The sequence below is a fragment of the Rhamphochromis sp. 'chilingali' genome (assembly GCF_963969265.1).
Source record: "Rhamphochromis sp. 'chilingali' genome assembly, chromosome: 7".
NCBI classification, from domain to species: Eukaryota; Metazoa; Chordata; class Actinopteri; order Cichliformes; family Cichlidae; genus Rhamphochromis; species Rhamphochromis sp. 'chilingali'.
Genome location: NC_137934.1, coordinates 30,906,246 through 30,925,582, shown reverse-complemented (window position 1 = coordinate 30,925,582; position 19,337 = coordinate 30,906,246). Strand labels below are relative to the sequence as shown.

Genomic DNA, 19,337 nt, shown 5'->3' with positions numbered 1-19,337 from the left:
ATTCCCGTGCGTTGTACGCTGTGAAACAAAACGCGCGCAACCATCGCGTCCACATCGCGCCGCATCACGGTGAGGTCATTGTCGTGCTGCGGTTAAATTAGCCTGGCTAACGGGAGCAGTGCACTGCTAAGCTATTAGCATTTCGTTTATGTGTGCTGTAGGCTGAATAAGTAACAGTGTGAAGGATGTCTGGAAGTGCAGGAGAGTGGTGTCTCATGGAGAGCGACCCCGGGGTTTTCACGGAGCTCATAAAAGGTTTCGGTGAGTGACTCGTAGGGTGACGCTAGCGGCTCATTGAATGTAACGTGGCTGTCTCGACAAGCTAGCTAGGTGGTTAACTGGATACAATAAAGCTAACAATAGCTTCCAAATTGCTACTTTTTACTTTTGTATTGCAACAGGAAAAAATTTTTACATACTGTGCATCTTTATTACACCTTAATGTTGAATGATTTGCTTGTAATAATTGGGTCGCTACTTTAATTGGGCGAGCTAAATAGCTAGCATTACTCAGCGTTCAAAACAACGCGCGTGAAAGCAACCCCTTTGACATGTGTCGTGCATTCTCAGCTGTCAGACTACAAATGCTTTCTCTCCGTTAGTTAATGGTTACTTGAACGGTAATTAGCAATGTAAATAAATGTTCGCTGCTTCACTTGTCATTGTCAGGCTGCAGAGGAGCCCAGGTTGAAGAGATATGGAGTATGGAGCCAGAGAACTTTGAAAACTTGAAGTATGTTCATCTACACCTCTTATCTTGCATGCCTCTGCTAAAGACAGGGCTTTTTAATGTATGTGTTTTGTTACAGACCCGTTCACGGGTTGATTTTCCTGTTTAAGTGGCAGCCTGGTGAAGAGCCAGCAGGATCAATTGTCCAGGATTCAAGACTTGATCACATCTTCTTTGCCAAGCAGGTACTCTTAGCATTACAATTAATGTCCCTGTGTTCATTTAGATGCATTTGACTCACTATCTTCACTGCAGAAGCAATGCATTTTCCAGTTAGTTAGTGTTGGTGGCGCTTACCAGACGAGAAATGAAGTGGCTCTGCAAAAGGCTCTAGTTCATTCACATTGGAAAATGAGTGAGATAATAAATTGCAGCACATCTTACTTGGCTGGATAAATCTCACTAAGCCCACACCAAAGGATGCTGCTCCTCAGTGTAAAAAAAAAAAAAAAAAAAAAAAAAATATATATATATATATATATATATATATATATATATATATATATATATATATATATATATATAATCTTGAGATACCTGATCTGCAGAAAATGTTTAAAGTTATATTTTTTTGTTAAATGTTTATGTTCATTATGTTTATGATCAACATGCAGATCCCACTTCCAGTCTCGTGTCATAGTTTGTTTTTAATTGGTCTATTTATTTTGTGCCTCTCTGATCTGTGTGTTTCCAGGTCATTAACAACGCTTGTGCCACCCAGGCCATCATCAGTGTTTTGCTCAACTGCTCTCATCCTGACATGTTGCTCGGCGATACGCTGACGGAGTTCAGAGAGTTTTCACAGAGTTTTGATGCAGCTGTACGTCAATGGTATTTTTGTCTCAAATCCAAATTTAAAAAATAAATAAAAAAGGAAGGGGAAAAATCTAACCGAAAAATAGATTTCAAGACATTTTATTATTTTATACATTTTATGAGATGACTCAGCCATCTGTCCTTCAGATTGTCATGAGAACCATACTGACTCAGTATAGTTTGGTTTTTTTGTTGTTGTTGTTGTTTTAGGGTTGTTTTTTTTTATCGCATAAAGAGGAAAAAAGAAAACATTTTCAGCAGCATTGTAGTGTAGCGGTTAGCACTGTTGCCTCACAGCAAGCTAGTCCTAGGTTTGAACAGCCATCGTGCACCCAGGGCTTTTTGGTGTGGAGCTCTTTTTTCTGTGCAAGTTCTCCCCTGGCGCCCTGGTTTCCTCCCACAGTTCAAAGGCATGTGTGGGTTTGGGTCATGTGTGATTCTAAATTGGCAGTAAGTGGGAATGTGAGCGTAAATGATTGTCAGTCTTGTGACAAATATTTTTGTTGGGAAGCCTTAGCTACTCGAAGCACTTAAGACTACAAGCCACATTTTACCCATGTATACATCGGTTTGCACTCTAGACTCTGAGCGCTCACACCCATGCATGTCTGTGGATTGTGGGGGGAAAATGAATACCCAACCACACTGAGAAGATGCAGACTCCACAAAGAGAAATCCCAGCTAATCCACAGACTAGATTAGGAGTTATTCATGGACCACAGCAGTATTCTTGGGCAAGATTCATTTATTGGAGTCTTAGTGTTGGATAGAAAGAACATAGACAAGGGAAAGAAACACTTGTAGAATGAGACATGTTGTATAAAACACTCAAGTTGAGTATAAAAGTGCTACATAAGAACCAGTCCATTTACCATTTTAAAGATGTTAACTCATTAGCCTGTATCATTGTCAAAGTTCATGCATTTGTAACAAAGATCAGTTCAAAATTCAACGAGATCTGAGGATTATGTTTTTAATTGTATACGGACCTCGACCTCTATAGACAGACATGGGAAGGCTCGGCGGCTCCGCAATCATGTTGACACATTGTTCTAATGAACAGTAGCATCAGTCGGTTTATTATATGTACTATACGTTGGTAGCAGTCAGTAATATAATAATTTACTGTAATGACTTGTTAACAAGCTATTTAAACACATGATGAGAAAAGAATTAAGTGGTGTCTTGTGACGACCCGTAAAATCAGCATCTTCTCCTCTCCTCAGATGAAAGGTTTGGCTCTCAGCAACTCAGAAGTGATCCGACAAGTTCACAACAGCTTTGCCAGGTGAGGCTCTGCTCCTGTCATTTCCAGCTGGGGAAGATGAAAAATAAAAGAGATTGGTCGATTTGTTTGTCAGTGGACGAGTGTGCCTTTTTTGTAAGACGGGCAAATGTGAGAGTCACTTCTGTTCTGTCCTGCATCCTCGCTTGCTCGATAATTTGTGTATGAGGTTTTTTGTAATTGTGTTTTTTGCGTTTGCAGACAGCAAATGTTTGAATTTGATGCAAAGTCTTCGGCGAAGGACGAGGACGCATTCCACTTTGTGAGCTACGTTCCTGTAAATGGCAGGCTATATGAGCTGGACGGGCTTCGAGAGGGGCCGATCGACCTGGGTAAGCAGAAAAATGTCCTTTGTTATTTTTTTCATTATGGTTTTAATAGCTTAGTACAAACTGACAGTTTAATGTTTAAAGTCCCTCGGTGTGCAGCCCTGCTGTGCACAGCTGATTTTTGTCTTCTTGGCTGTGCTCCATTCCTCATAAAGCTGCCTGTTTTTTTTATGATGATGTAGAGTGCGTGCTTGGGGTTAGTGCAGGTGTCAGTGTATGCGCTATTATTATTATTTTTTTCCTGTTTTTTGTCACCAGGTGCATGCAACCAGGATGACTGGATCAGCGCAGTCCGCCCTGTGATTGAGAAAAGAATACAGAAGTAAACATTGTGTGTTGTACATGTATTTCACGAACGGCTTGCGTTAACCAGATACTTTGTAATTACACGTCATTGTTTCCTTCTTCAGGTACAGTGAGGGAGAGATCCGGTTCAACCTAATGGCCATCGTGTCTGACAGAAAAATGATATATGAGAGGAAAATTGCGGAGCTCCAGGCCCAGCTTACTGAGGTGAGAGGCAGTGAAAGGGGTTGAATCCAGTGAAGATGTGACAGAGAATCATTTTTTATTCTGTTGCTTTCTGCCTCTGAGGCAACCTGTATAATGCGTCAGCAGCTTTCAAAAGTTGGAGATCATAAAGCTCTGCTACACTGGAAGTGAAGAGAAAGAAAGAAATGAGGCAAGAAATGTTTTGTGGACTTCATCTATTCCTTTTTTCTTTTTTTTTTCCCATAAGTAATACGATGGGTCAGAGAGGGACTCGGTTGTCTGTCATGTTGATGGACAGGGTTGTAAAAATTCTGTCATCTCATTTAACTTAATAACATTGCAATTTCAAACCCAGCTGAACCAAAATAACATGCAGAACAGAGTCCGTTTATGGGGATATGTAACCGAAACAGACTGCACATGTGTCATGTTGTCAATACAACAGGCAAAAATGGACTGAAGCACGGTGCTTGCTTGAATATAAACAAATATAGCAGGGATGTTGCTGCAGAGGAAATTAGGGGTTGGCGGTATAAACGGTATACGGTAGAAACGATATAAATTTGGCCAATGGTAGAGATTTTTACTATACCACTCTACCGCGATTAGGGATGGGTATTGATAAGATTTTAACGATTCCGATTCCATTTTCGATTCTGTTTAACGATTCGATTCCTTATCGATTCGTTTTTGTTTTTTTTTAAAGGAGAACACTAAAGTCGATTAGCTTAGAACTGTGTTTTATATCTTCTCTTTGAACAAGATAGAAATTTAGGAGTAACATGGCCTTACAAACCCAACAGTGAGATCTTAAGAGATCTACAGCCTACGGCTCTTCAATGGGGTGTCACAGGGTCCCCAGGAAAAAAAATGTATATGTAAAATAATAAAATAAATATTCTCCTGTAGCAATAACAAAGTTTAACATAAATTATTCTGTAGCAATTACACAAGAATATCCAGTAATGTCCTGCCTACAATTAAACACATTCACTTACCAAAGTGAAATCGGGGGCATCTGCTGTGGCAAATGGGTGCAAGCCTTTGACCACAAACTTGGTCACTGCTCGGTGACATTCGTCTACGCTACCGTAGCAGTCTACGCTACCGGTAGACTGCAGCGAGAACTGCCAGCATCTGAGCCAGACTCTGTCTCTCTCATCATGGTTATCTAAATGCAACGCACAGTAATAGCAGGTTTTGTAATAAGGTAAATCGCGCTAACATAATATGCAATGCTAATTGATTAGTTACCTGCAGTATTAACGGGAGAGGACGTGGAAACGCTACCGCTGCTGCTGGGTTGAGCTTCGCTAGTCCGGAGCGGATCAAAAACACGACATTCGTTGAAAGCAATCGCGTGTTTTTTGAGCAAATGCTTTTGCATGTTCGTAGTGTTTCCTCCCTTTGATGAAATCTCTACTTTGCAAGTATTGCACGTTGCCCTCTTGTCATCCTTTCTCATAAAGTGTAACCAAACTTTTGAGCGTTTGTGCCGCTCAGGCGCCGTGTTTCCTACTGGGTAAAAGACGCTACTCAACGTGATGACGTCATTCGGGGCGACTGGAATCGATAAGGGAATCGTTTTTAAAAGTGGCAAACGATTCCAAGGAATTGAAACAGTGGGAACCGGTTCTCAACAAGAACCGGTTTTCGATACCCATCCCTAACCGCGATAGCGCATGTTGATGGTGTCATCAAGCTGCGCCTGTTTTGGTCGAAAGCATCGCAGCGGCTGCAAACAACATCATCTGCAAATTATGCCGGGTGACAGTCATAGCAAAGACACAAAGCACTTTTGGAATATGAGGAAAGCCAAAAACTGCGCTTCCTCCACTTCCCTACCATTGATTCATTAATGCTGAATTCTCTTGCAGCCGCTCTATTCCCGTGTTGTTGCAGTATATTAATGACTAACCTCGTTTTTTTGGATGGATTATCTCAGTTGTTCTCCTGACTGAAGTTTGGTCCGTTTATAGCCCCTAACCACCAGAAACCCTCACGTTTACTTTTATCGAGTGGAAAAAACTTAGCGTTCATCCTCCAGCTTCACTGTGCTAATGTTATGCTAACATAGCTGTGTCGCTAGCGATCACGTAGGACATCATTATATACCATCTAGCCCAACTTCAGTAACCCTACAAATGTCACTGCTTAGTTTTCTGTCTTCATTTATGTTGGAAGTGATAGCAGAGCTGTACGTTTTAATTTTTTCAAATATCTCTCAGTCAGAACATGGCATACAGTGGGGCAAAAAAGTATTTAGTCAGCCACCGATTGTGCAAGTTCCCCCACTTAAAATGATGACAGAGGTCAGTAATTTGCACCAGAGGTACACGTCAACTGTGAGAGACAGAATGTGAAAAAAAAATCCATGAATTCACATGGTAGGATTTGTAAAGAATTTATTCGTAAATTAGGGTGGAAAATAAGTATTTGGTTACCTCAAACAAGGAAAATCTCTGGCTCTCACAGACCTGTAACGTCTTCTGTAAGAAGCTTTTCTGCCCCCCACTCGTTACCTGTATGAATGGCACCTGTTTGAACTCATCATCTGTATAAAAGACACCTGTCCACAGCCTCAAACAGTCAGACTCCAAACGCCGCCATGGCCAAGACCAAAGAGCTTTCGAAGGACACCAGGAAAAGTATTGTAGACCTGCACCAGACTGGGAAGAGTGAATCTACAATAGGCAAGCAGCTTGGTGTGAAAAAATCAACTGTGGGAGCAATCATCAGAAAATGGAAGACATACAAGACCACTGATAATCTCCCTCGATCTGGGGCTCCACGCAAGATCTCATCCCGTGGGGTCAAAATGATCATGAGAACGGTGAGCAAAGATCCCAGAACCACACGGGGGGACCTGGTGAATGACCTGCAGAGAGCTGGGACCAAAGTAACAAAGGTCACCATCAGTAACACACTACAACGGCAGGGAATCAAATCCCGCAGTGCCAGACGTGTTCCGCTGCTGAAGCCAGTGCATGTCCAGGCCCGTCTGAAGTTTGCCAGAGAGCACATGGATGATACAGCAGAGTATTGGGAGAATGTCATGTGGTCAGATGAAACCAAAGTAGAACTTTTTGGTATAAACTCAACTCGTCGTGTTTGGAGGAAGAAGAATACTGAGTTGCATCCCAAGAACACCATACCTACTGTGAAGCATGGGGGTGGAAACATCATGCTATGGGGCTGTTTTTCTGCCAAGGGGACAGGACGACTGATCCGTGTTAAGGACAGAATGAATGGGGCCATGTATCGTGAGATTTTGAGCCAAAACCTCCTTCCATCAGTGAGAACTTTGAAGATGAAACGAGGCTGGGTCTTCCAACATGACAATGATCCAAAACACACCGCCCGAGCAACAAAGGAGTGGCTCCGTAAGAAGCATTTGAAAGTCCTGGAGTGGCCTAGCCAGTCTCCAGACCTCAACCCCATAGAAAATCGGTGGCGGGAGTTGAAAGTCCGTGTTGCTCGGCGACAGCCCCAAAACATCACTGCTCTCGAGAAGATCTGCATGGAGGAATGGGCCAAAATACCAGCTACTGTGTGTGCAAACTTGGTAAAGACCTATAGTAAACGTTTGACCTCTGTTATTGCCAACAAAGGTTATGTTACAAAGTATTGAGTTGTATTTTTGTTATTGACCAAATACTTATTTTCCACCCTGATTTACGAATAAATTCTTTACAAATCCTACCATGTGGATTCATGGATTTTTTTTTTTTTTTTTTTTTTTTTCACATTCTGTCTCTCACAGTTGAAGTGTACCTCTGGTGCAAATTACTGACCTCTGTCATCATTTTAGGTGGGGGAACTTGCACAATTGGTGGCTGACTAAATACTTTTTTGCCCCACTGTATCATGTTTAGGTGGAAACTAGCGAGCTAACTTCTAACTCCGTTGAATTGAATAAATTCTGTTTTCATGGATGCCTGGATGTTAAACTTAATTGTTACACCTGGTAAAGCAGCAACGCTGATAATTTGATTAAAGATGAAATAATTTAGACAGTTTTTAACTCTCATTGATGCCCCAGTGTTCGTTTTACTGTGGGACCTGAAGCAGATGGAGTTTTGGACCCAGATTACTTCACAAGGCTCCTGACAACGACAGCCATAATGCTCCGACAATCCATCAGGTGGTGCAGCTTCGTAGCTTACCAAAGTTGTACTAAAACATTTTTGACAGATTTTTGAGTGCTGTGTACTACATAAAATCAGTTTGAGGTCAGTAAGAACAACCAGAATTCACACATAAGGCACACTGTCGATTTTTGAGAAAATGAAAGGATTTTAAATGTGCCTTATAGTGTGTAAAATACGTTATAGAGAAGAAAATAATATATCGCGATATATATCGTTACCGCACATGCTTCAAATTATACCATGATAGGGGTTTTAGGCCATATCCCCCAGCCCTAGAGGAAATTCATTTGTCCCTCTTGTTTCAAAACAGCTGCCAAATGACCTCGAGAGAGGTTCCGAGCTCCATCTGAACCAACTTTCAAATGTACACTTCAAGTTTGAACTACAAAACATTCATAGCAGGGTATACTTTATTATTATTATTATTATTATTATTATTATTAGTCCTTTATTTATACAGGTAAAAAATGTCATTGAGATTAAAAATCTCATTTTCAAGAGAGACCTGGCTTCATGGCAACGAAAGTCAAAATACACATACCACATAAGTATATAACATTTAAAACAAATACAATATCCCATACCCATTTATATTCTTAATGCGGGAACGTTCTATAGATGTCCAAACGTTTGTATGGGCTAGCAACTACCTGTGAAACAAACGTAAATTCTCAGTCTTCTCAAACAGGAAACAGACTTTTGTTGCTCCGCCTCGGTGGAAAAGCTACATGTTTAAAAGCTTTTTAAAAAACTCACTTTTTATATGAACAAATAAATTGAGATAAATGTGTAACTGTACATACTTGTGATTAATTTCAAACTGAATTTCTGTTATTACTGTGGCCGACCTGCAGTACCATCATGTCCCACCAGGGGCCCCCAACGCACACCTTAAATCAGTGCTGAAATGATGGGACTGAAGTACTGAAAACGTTTTACCTTTTGAATGAATATACAAGCAGAACGGCTGTAGAGGGGGAGAAACAACCCTGTTAGGGTTACTGTGAAACAGAAGCTCTGCGGGCCACTTTGAGGCCCATCTATGTATTAGTACATAACGACAGCCTAACAGCTTTTTAAAATGGTAAAAGGAAAAGAAGCAAGCCGCTCTGAATTAAATTTAGGCTAAAGTCCGGCTGCGGATCTCTCCGTTCACTGCTAAGTTCTCCCTTCTTCTGTGTCACTTTTCCTTTTTTGGATGTGGAGCCCAAAGCTTGGGGAACGGAGCTTTTTGCCATTTATGTGTATACAGCTGTGCTCCCCACCACTGTCGAGGTTCAGGAAAGTTGAGACGATAAGGCAGGTGATGCAAACATTCACTTTTGTATCTATATAAGCTCGACATCAGTCATCATCAATGATGAATAAAAATGAAATGCCCACTGTTCATTTTCATATTCGTCTATTTTTTTTTTCTTTGCCCCCCATTATTAATTCAAAACCACAGTGAGCCACTGAAGATGAGCAGAGAGCACCATGTGGCTCTGGCTGTGGTTCAAGACTCCTTTTAGCTGTCAGTATTTATGCTCATTGGTTCAGGATCAGAGATTGCATCAAAAAGACAAGCGTGGAAAAGTTTTACATCGGCTGCTGGCTTACACGAGTAAAAACTAAAAGTTAACCCAACTTTTCAAACAACACAAGAACTGCATATCATCTTACAGTAATGGATACTCTGCTGAACATAACTGGCCTTTTCTCATTCCTTCTGTTTAATAGTGAGACAGTTCCTTTTTTTTAGTCTCTCTGCACAGAAATTTATTTTCTTAAAGCTTTTGAAGGCAAACATTTGTAGGAACTTGTTTCAGAAAAGGAGTTTAAGACTGTCTACGGCTGATCTTTACGCTCTGACACTGGTTGAAATGTCAAACCTTATTCCACTGCTTGATAACGTATATTAGATAAAATATTGAGTTTACATGACCTGACATGAGTGAAAGATTTCATATTTATGAAATCAATGGGATTTCATGTATATGAAAGGGGCTGCACAGATACATGAGCCAAACATGGATATCAGCTTATCAGCAAATTGCCTGACATTTATTTATCTGTTCACATTCAGTTAATGATTGGAAGTTTCACAAAATCTGTGATTTGTAAAGGGTTAAGGATTTTAAGTCCCCGCTCCCCCCTTTTTAAGAGAGAGAATCTTTGAACTTCAAATTAAAATGAAAGAGTTGGAACAAATACAACTTGGCACCTTTTGCACTGTTAGAAAGCGGCCTGTTTGTTGCTGTTTAGCTGACCTTTATTTAAATACAGTTCAGGCTAGGGCTGTGGGATATGGCCAAAATCCCGATATAAGACATCTATCATCCCGATAACGATATAAATCACAAAAATTTAACATTTTCTGTAAATTCTGTGAATCTCGGGCAGCTCGACGTGTGTGAAGTGTTTCCAGCTGGGCGTCGTGTACCTGGAGTCGAGTGTTTTAACCGATGCATGAAACGATACATTTTTAGACACGTTTGAGTCTAAGGTTTATTTTTTTAGCACCTGACGGCTATTTTATGCTTCTCATCCGTAAACATTCTGCACACTCTTTCACGTGATTCAGTTTATTTTGAAAAGTCTCAACAGGATCTTGAGCTTTATTGTGAAAGGTTTATGTGGAAAACAAACAAGCGGACACGCGATGATGGTTTTACCATCGTTGTTGCTAACGACAACGCATAAAAACAGGCGCTTGTCTGTCTGTAGTGTGGTTATATTAAATATAAGAGAAAGAGAGAACTTTAAGAAATTAATATAGCCACTACAGTGACCATCAAAACAATGAAAAATATATTGCTGTAAACAGTTTATTTTGCGACACCACAAAACAAACGATGGCGTAAAATGAAACGATAGACGTTTTTATATCGTCATCCGATATATATCGTTATATGAACAGCCCTAGTTCAGGCTGGTCCTGCTGACTGATCAGAATAGCAGGGCGTAGGTTTGAGCTGTTTTTATTTGGGGTTTCAAAGTGGGGCCTGCCAGAGAAGAGCAGGTGTCTTAAGAGAGTGATGAAAGAAAGCTGGCCTCTCTCTGATTGAAAGCTTTAGGCCGTTGCCATGGTCCTGTGCACTGTTATGGGATGTTGCTGTAACTAACCACACCTAACATTCACAAAAGTTTTCTCAATGATGGGTGGAAGAATGTAAAAATGACTAAACATATTGTTCACTGCAGCTCATTATCTAGTGTCTTGCTTCTGTTAAGACTAATAAAATCGTTGCCTGTGTTATATTTCCATATCTTGGTGATTAAAGCCATTTGCAGAGGTTTAGCTGCTGCGTGCGTTTCATCTACTTATCATCACCGTTTGTTCTGAGTGCAAGTATTCAGTGAGTGGACGGAAACCTTCTCCCGCCTTCTGTTTCCAGGATGAACCAATGGACACAGACCAGAGCAGCACGTTCCTCAGCTCCATCCAGTCAGAGATTGCCAAGTACCAGCTCCTTATTGAAGAAGAAAATCAGAAACTAAAAAGATATAAGGTGGGTCTCTTCTTCAGTAATAATTTCATAATGTTGCATGTGACGTGTCTTACAGAAAGCCGGTCCATGAAGAAGTAATTCTCCTTCCAGAAAGATTGGTGGATGCGGATTTTTTATTATTATTTTTCTTTCTTACAGATTGAAAATATTAGACGAAAGCACAACTACCTTCCTTTCATCATGGAGCTGTTGAAGACGCTGGCAGAGTACCAGCAGTTAATACCTTTGGTGGAGAAGGTAATTCCCCCCCCACTTTCTCCAGCTTTCCACAGCCCTGTTTACTTTGAGCAGGCGAGTGTTCTCAGAAGACTCGAGTACTTTGACATTTTAAAACATTGTTCTTTTAACAAGCACATTATTTTAATTAATAAGCCGAGTGCTGCCAGCAGGTAGCTTTTATGAGCATTGGAGGAGTGATAATGAAATACCTTTTCTTAATGTGAAGGGTCTCTGTGAATTAAGAATTCCCTTTTGAGATTTTGGTGAGGGCATTTCTTTAAGAACACGCTGATTAGTGAAACTGTGTAGAAAGCCAGACTGTAATTGGCTTTTGTGTCCACTAGGGGGCAAACTTGATTTGAAAAGTAGGCGCTGTCTTTGAGTGAAGTAATTTCTGTTTATTAATACAGGACCTTTTCATGGGAAATAACTTTTCATTTCATTAATTGATTCCAACTGGACAACAAAAACAGAAAATAAATGTGTTTATTAATCTATTTGTAACTAGAGCATATGAGTTTAATTGTTGTGACTATGATAGTTTAATGGGAAATAACCAGAGGAATTATACAAAGAAATTACATTTGAAATGAGAAGGTCCTCCGTTGCTATTAATAAAAATGTCTCTGGGTTTGTTTCCCCAGGCGAAAGAGAAACAGAGTGCCAAAAAAGCCCAGGAGGCCAAGTGAACAAGAGCACACTATGATTTATACACACACACACGTCCATCCTAAACCCTACAGTCACCCCCCCCACCCCCCCCCCCCCCAACCCCCCCACCCCTCCCACACACACACACACACACACTGTACCTGTCACATATGTATTAATGACCGAAGATGGTCTGCAGCACACTCTCACCATGGCAACCCATTAAACCATCCAGGACTGCCCTTCGGGTGTAGCCAAAAGACTGTCTGGCAAGGAAAAAAAGAAAAATCATGTGTCCATCAGCTCTAATGCATGCTCGAAGGAAAGCTGTTATCAAATGATGTTCTGTCTTATTTTCATAATAAAAATGTCTAGATGTTTGCGGACTGCTTGCTTTTATGGACCTGTATTATGCGTTCCCCTGATGTTTAGATGTGTCTGCAGATAGTTTACCCATCAGTGCTGTGTAGCTAAATTTCTACTAGTGGATCTTTGGCTCCATCTGGTGGTGTAGCGTTGAAATAGCAGGGCATGTATTTACTGTACTTCTTGAAGGCCGTGTATCAAGACTATTTTTTTCCAGGCTTTGTCATTTAATTAACATGGTGGCACACTCGTACTACAGCTGTTTTTCTAAAAGAGCTCCTACTTAAGCAATCAGACATTCAGATCTTTGTTTTAGAGCTGGACCTGATGGGAGGACACAATCAAGCCGCCAGGTCCTTATAAGTGCATCATCAACAATGGACTGGAAATTTAATGACGTCTGTGTGGCTTTTGGATACATTCCCATTGCAGTGTTTTGATGTTTTTTAACACTGAAGGCAAAGGATCTTCTCTTAATTTGTCAAGTAAATCAAATTCGAGACGGCGGTGTACAGAAATTGGCTGCTCTAGAACAGTGTGTGCGTCTAAAGGCCTGTGCAGACTGACGTATATGCAGAGTGCTGACCAAAGTAGGACGTGGCCCGTTTCTAAATTTGGATCCAGTATTTACACACCTTTTGAGTACTCCTTGGATCTGATCCCAGTAGTCTGTTGCCATGATCGTCCATAGCAACAAATGAGAACCCACAGGTTTTACTACCAGTTTAGAGAGAGAGAGAGGCAAAGACAGTTTTATTTTCTTGCATCAAGCCATGTGGATCAGCAAAGGTGTTCACTATGATGACATACCAGTTTTGCGTTTGTGAATACCAACACCCTGTGCTTTTTTTTTTGGACTATCTGCTGTTGTGCACACCAATTGCCATTGTTTTTTTTCACGCCTATTGTATCCTTTATTTGGCTGTTGTCACAAAAATGAGTGTGATGATGTGGTAGATGGATGCAGATGTTAGATAAAAGAATTAAGATTCTAAAAATAGCCAGGCATCTACGTAATGGAATGTGTGCTGGGTAAGTCTACTTTAAAGGTCAAGGCAAGTTTATTTGCACAGCTCATTATCACATATGATTCCTCAAAGGTCTTCAGAGGCCTGAAGCGATGACGGTTCCATAATCAGACATGGAGAAAATGTGTGGCAGAATAACATCAGCACTAGGACACAATTCACTTTTTTGTATTCCCTTACTGTTAAATTTCTCGGTTGCTTTCTTTTTGTTCAGCCAGCATTTCAAAACCCAAAAGAACTCGATTTCACAGTGACGCACAAGCATTGAGAAACAGGAACCATCGAATGTTTGGCATTGTTTGTTGACTAAGATTAGGAAGATTCATAGGTTTTCATGATAAATCTTTGGGGGGCAAATAGACACTCTGGAAGAAATACTTCTTCTAGATGTCTTTTCTCCTTTGACAACTAGATGTGCAAACTGTATAAAAAGTCTAGCAGTGCTTTGGAGAGGTATCTATGGGCTAAACACAAAGCATTAGTTTACTTTGTTTTGGGGGGTTTATTTGTTTTCATTGAGCATTAACCTTCAGCTCACTCTTCAAACCAAGTGAAAGAAAGCAGCTTTCATCTGTTGTGGTGAAGAGAGCTAAAAATGAAAGCCAAGCATTGAAATTAAAGCTATTTACTGTAAATTTGTGTTTCTACCCTCACGTATGTGGGCAGGAACTGTAGAAAGTCACCAACAGAAAACAGTCACAGATGCCAGAGGCGGAAATGGGCTTCTTCCGGAGGGTGTCGGGACATGCCCTTAGAAATAAGATAAGTCACTTGGGACGGACTTGGGGTAGAGTTGCTACTCCACGTTGAAAGGAACCAGGGGATTTGAGTAGACACGCCTTAGGCAAGGTGTTTCAGACATGTCCAGTCACTACGACATACTGGCTGGTTTCAAAGTACCTCAGTATCCCCCCCCCCCCCCCCAAGGGAAGGGGGTCTCCAAGGCAATGGAGGTCTCGGCATTTGTTTAGACTGCTGCCACTGCAAACTGCACCTGAATCAGTTGAATAAAACATACATAGAAGCATGAAAGGTTTCCAGGTATAAATGAAAGGATCAAACAAATAAATATGACGTGACTAGAAGAAAGTTTCACCTAAATTACTGGTGTATCAAACATCTTTGGAGACTCCATATCCTAAACATCCCTCACCCCATAGATGTCCTGCAGTTTTATGGGAACATGAATCCAGCACAAAAACAAAGAAAGAGCAGAGTTAAACGCACTGGTATAAAATCGCTGGCTGATGGTGCTCACATCACAGAGAACAGCAGAACATATGGTTCTGGAGAGCAGCCGCTTTAAAAGATTATTCCGTCTCGTCACGACAGTAGGGCAGACATCTGACAGAGAGAGCAGAAGGGAAGGTCTGGGTGTCTGGCCACTGTCAGCCACCACTGTGAGTTCACAGAAGGGGACTCTCCCTGTCAGTCAGGTGGCCCTCTTCTCCTACACTTAGAAATTTAAACATAAGGGGTTACTGTTACAGTGTGCGAACTCAACTGTACAAAAAGGAATGCAATGTTCCAGAAAAGACGAGGAATGTTGTTGTTGGGCAACTGAACATGCTGCACGTTATCTAATAAGTCTGACTGCTCTGTTAAACATTGCGAGGCATTTATCTCAGTAATCATTTGTTATTTCTATTTTAAACAAAGAATTTGGGATTTTAAAGGTCCTCTAAAACTTTGTATTTGTACGTATTTTTTCAGCATTTCCACATACGTTCATTTGTATTTTGAATGTAACACTTTCCTCGAGCTCGCATTACTGTGCACAACCTCGACATGCTGCAGGAACTGGGAAACAACTCGTATGTAGAAAATGTATGGAAAGAAAATATAGAACAGCTAAGGACGTATTTCCCTTGAGGCCTGGTGGAGACCAAAATTTGAGTTTAAAGACTAGAAACTAACTTATTGTATTAGTATATTAGGTAACATGGCAGAAAGTAAAAAACCACCAGCAAATCTGATTTCAATACTGCTGGTGTTAGCTAGCTAGCTAACAACAGTATTTTTAGGCACAGGTGTTCAAGTATATGAAAATATCACCTTAGAGTAGAAGAATTTAGTATTATATGTGTTATATGTATATGATAATGTGTTCTGTCATGAACTCTGCAAATGCTGCATAAAAAGAGCTGGCGTGACAAAGGCAGTCATTATTTCCGTGAAGTCTTTCCTGTTTGAAACATTTGACGTTGGGTGTTGAGTCTGAGCCAAAAGTACTCTGTCAACACTTTGCAAAACGAGTACCTATGCTTTAATGTACATAGCGTAGTACATTCAGTTGTAAGTATGCAAACTCAGACAAACTATATTTGACTATATTTATTCTGTAGTGTGGTTTAAACAACGGTATACTAAACACTTCGCACATATTAGCTTTGTACCTTGAAAAGATGTCGACTATGTTTGAGTTTTTCTTACAGGCCCCAGTTACCCCAAAAAGTTAGCTTGGGCACAAGCTAGCCTCAGCTAGTTTATTTACGTCAGCTAGCTTTTTTCTTTTTTTAATTCATTATTTTAAAATTTACTGTTGAAGTGAGTTAAGAAAAACTCACTCTAGCAGTAATGTAGATTTTACATTTCCGAGTAGTCTGCTAAAAGAGGATCCAGCTAGGGAGCTACCTTAAATCCCTTTTTGCTGACGTACTACTTTTTCAGACAACTCGTGCATTCTTCAGTGCTACATATTTTGTGCATTAAACTGGTAAACAAACACATCCAGAACATTTCAGTGTTGAAGAAAACATTTTAATAACCAAACAGTCCAGCTGCTCAATGCTTAAATTCACATTAAACACATAGTGCAACATCACATATTTACAGTATCTTACAGTATCACAGTAATTTCAGGCCAAACATAGGCATTAGATGAAACTGTGTCATATAAATTACAATTGTAATTTTGTTTTAATGTAAACTGCTGCAACCAGCAGAGAAATGAAAACTAGAGGTACACGCGAGGTGTGTTTGACCATACAAAGCCTTCAAATGGATATTGTGACAGAAAACACTTCCTGTCACTGTGTTTGGTTTGATGTAAGGCAAGAGATGCAGGCAAGTGTTTTGACTTTGAATGCAGTGGAACTAGATCTGCATCATTGATCAAAATGTCTATTGGTATTGAAAAGAAGGTTCAGGTAATGGCTCAGTGATAAAAGCTTAGCATTAGTCCCATCTGCTTGAGACAGTCTGTGCACTGTCTGCAGCGACATACAGGATCTGGCCAAATCATTCCCGCTTCCTCGTTGAGAGCTCTTGACAGCACTTTGCATTTTCCACACTCGCCCGTTAATGTTTATGCTACGAATTTGCATTCAGCTGTATTATACCGAGGTAGCGCCTGGAATGAACACGGTGGACAGTCTATTTACAGTCACAGGGGTAAGCAAATGACTCCACAAGTGGGTGTCTAGTTATGCTAGGACTCAACGTCCATGTCCTCTCTTGCTGCAGCTGCATACAGTTCGTTGTAGAGGTCAGAGCTGATAAACCTGGGGTAAGAGTTGTTTTCCATCAGGTTGTAGATTTTCCTCTGAGCTACCAGGAAGCTAGTTGCAGTGGGCTTGTGGAGACTCTGTGCGATGGCATTTTTGGTGTGGAAATCCAAGTTGACCTGTGACCAAAGACAAAACATCCAGAATGAGCCTTTGACCCCCATTTTAACAAAGAATATCTTTATTATTAAAAGTGCGTGAATTCTGATTAAAATCAGCTTAAAAAGAACAAACAAATCCGAAGCCATCTGTTAGCCGTTACCTCCTTTGGCGCTTCACTTTTAATGAACTCCTCGTAAATGCGGTTTGCCTTGGACACCATTTCCTTCCGTGACTTGATCTTTTTGAACTCCTCGCAGGCTGACCAAAACTCAATGTTCTCATCGCAAAATTCGGACCTCAGAAAGATACAAAATGCAATTTTCCCATCTGCGTGAGAGATAGAGAGGGAGAAGAGAAAGATTAGAAAACTACTTCCGTCACACCTACTGGCTCTTTGCCCATTCATGTAGGTGAAAGGAGTGGCAGCTTTGTTTTACTGATGACTATAAAAAGATTTCATTCGGCTCACAGTAACCGTGTAACCTTAGTGACTCAATGTGCCAATAGAAGCGTGAATGATACTTACATTTATGACTGAGCAGCTTGTCAAGCGACTGCGCCCATTGGTTCACGTCATCTACGCTTGGCCTGAGGGTAAAGAACGCAGCTCACGTAAGAGATAATTATAGTAGCGCTAACTACTACGTTAGTGAAGTGTCACTGTAAAGAATTGCTTATCAAAGTTGAAAGTCATATTGCATGATCATATTGCATGATCGTGTTGCATGATTGTTTTGCAAACTGTTTGATGAATTATTTTACAGCCATTTGATGCTCTCATATCTTTTCCATTAAGAATTTAAGGACTTATATGAGCCGTGTACAGTTCTCACTTATATGCACAAGTGAAAAATATGCCAAATCTTAATTTACATAAAATGCAAATTAACTGAACACCTGAAATTTGAGACATTAAATCCACAGAAATCATTTTAAAACAACTTGTAAAACAAACAGGGCTTACCGGCAGAGTCTGTTTTTCACACGCTGTGTAGAATTTGTCTTCAGGAGAAGTCGTATTCTGTTCCTCCAGTTTTTCCTCCTTTATAAAAGAAAATTAAAAAAAGAGTTCACTCATCTGCTTTTAAAGATGTGCAATTCTTTTACAAGGACATAGTGACCAGGAACGTGCTCATTAAAGACTGCATCAACTTACTTGATCCCCTTGTCTGCGGCCAGCTCTGTTGGTTTCATGCAGTCCGTAAATGCCATGTTTGGGGATGACACACTAGCAAGGTTCTCTCTCATTGTTCAGTCCGCCTCTCCTTCTCCCTCTTGACTTGTCTGGCAACTTTATAGCTCAGAATCATGCGTCGCAGCAAGGCGGAACTAGAACGGCGGGTCTGTAATGTGATTGGCTCTCCCTGAGTAAACAGCAGCTCGCCCCGCTGTGACTCTCAGCCCGAAGCAACGATAGGCTGTCGCTGCATAAATATTCCCTCCCTGAGTTGCCTGCGGGCTTCCATTTTTAAGAGTAAGGTCAAGACGTGACGTATATAGCACACTCAGTGCCCCTGTTCTTAAAATAAAGTTGTGTTGGGAGAGTAATGGAACTTTTCTCTTCTTTTTCTTCTTCCCCCCTGTGTTTATAGCCAGACACAATCACAATATCTTTAAGACTGTAATTGGTGAGTTGAAAACAAAATATATTTGAAATGAATAGATGAAACAGGTGATTCGTTGCTACCTTCTGTGTTGATGTTTAATTAATTACTCATAGAGGGTGTGGATCAGTCACTTCGCATCCTGACTCCTGTCTTGATGGCATGTTAGATATGGGCAAGTTGGAACAAACGTGATGATGTAATATCCTCTTACCTCTCTAGGTAAAAATGTAGGAACAATGTTTTCATTCCTCACATTTTATCCTAATAAAAAAAGCTTTAATTGAGTCCACCAGTAAACTTTAGGTGGTTACCTCCAGTATTGTTATAAAGCTCAAAAAAGGTTTACTTGTTTTTAAAGCATAACCTTATCTAGAGGGGAGTACTACCTGCTTTACTTGAAGTGTGTTTTAGTCAGTTAGAAACACAGTAGTTAAGGAACTGACCATTTATAGCAGAAGGTTATGGAGGCGAGATTTAGTGGATAAGGCCGTGCCTTTTGAGGGAGCTCTCAGAGGGATCTGAGCTGCAGTAAGCTGCTGCTAAAGAACTGATCCGCCTTCACCA

The 19,337-nt window shown here is 40.6% G+C and overlaps 2 protein-coding genes across 2 annotated transcripts; one reads left to right on the top strand and one right to left on the bottom strand.

Moving 5' to 3' along the window:
• Positions 1-58: 58 nt before the first annotated feature.
• uchl5 (ubiquitin carboxyl-terminal hydrolase L5) lies at positions 59-12,545 on the top strand. The gene is made up of 11 exons (XM_080886021.1): positions 59-261; positions 670-733; positions 810-915; positions 1,425-1,550; positions 2,773-2,834; positions 3,033-3,163; positions 3,419-3,482; positions 3,571-3,673; positions 11,181-11,294; positions 11,433-11,531; positions 12,158-12,545. Exons 1-11 carry the CDS (start codon positions 186-188, stop codon positions 12,200-12,202), a joined length of 990 nt encoding a protein of 329 aa, XP_080742147.1. The 5' UTR covers positions 59-185; the 3' UTR covers positions 12,203-12,545.
• Positions 12,546-16,280: 3,735 nt separating this feature from the next.
• On the bottom strand, positions 16,281-18,587 carry LOC308399757 (regulator of G-protein signaling 2-like). Its single transcript, XM_080887195.1, has 5 exons — positions 18,323-18,587; positions 18,131-18,208; positions 17,693-17,754; positions 17,327-17,493; positions 16,281-17,183 (listed from the first exon to the last, which is right to left on the bottom strand). Exons 1-5 carry the CDS (start codon positions 18,412-18,414, stop codon positions 16,989-16,991), a joined length of 594 nt encoding a protein of 197 aa, XP_080743321.1. The 5' UTR covers positions 18,415-18,587; the 3' UTR covers positions 16,281-16,988.
• Between the last annotated feature and the right edge of the window lie 750 nt (positions 18,588-19,337).

Coding starts and splice junctions, on each gene's coding strand:
- uchl5 (XM_080886021.1), top strand. CDS start 186: ATGTCTGGAAGTGCAGGAGAGTGGTGTCTCATGGAGAGCGACCCCGGG. Junction 262..669: donor GGAGCTCATAAAAGGTTTCG/GTGAGTGACTCG, acceptor TGTCATTGTCAG/GCTGCAGAGGAGCCCAGGTT. Junction 3,674..11,180: donor TCCAGGCCCAGCTTACTGAG/GTGAGAGGCAGT, acceptor TTCTGTTTCCAG/GATGAACCAATGGACACAGA.
- LOC308399757 (XM_080887195.1), bottom strand. CDS start 18,414: ATGAGAGAGAACCTTGCTAGTGTGTCATCCCCAAACATGGCATTTACG. Junction 17,755..18,130: donor GTGAAAAACAGACTCTGCCG/GTAAGCCCTGTT, acceptor CTTTACCCTCAG/GCCAAGCGTAGATGACGTGA. Junction 17,494..17,692: donor CAAGCTGCTCAGTCATAAAT/GTAAGTATCATT, acceptor TCTCTCACGCAG/ATGGGAAAATTGCATTTTGT.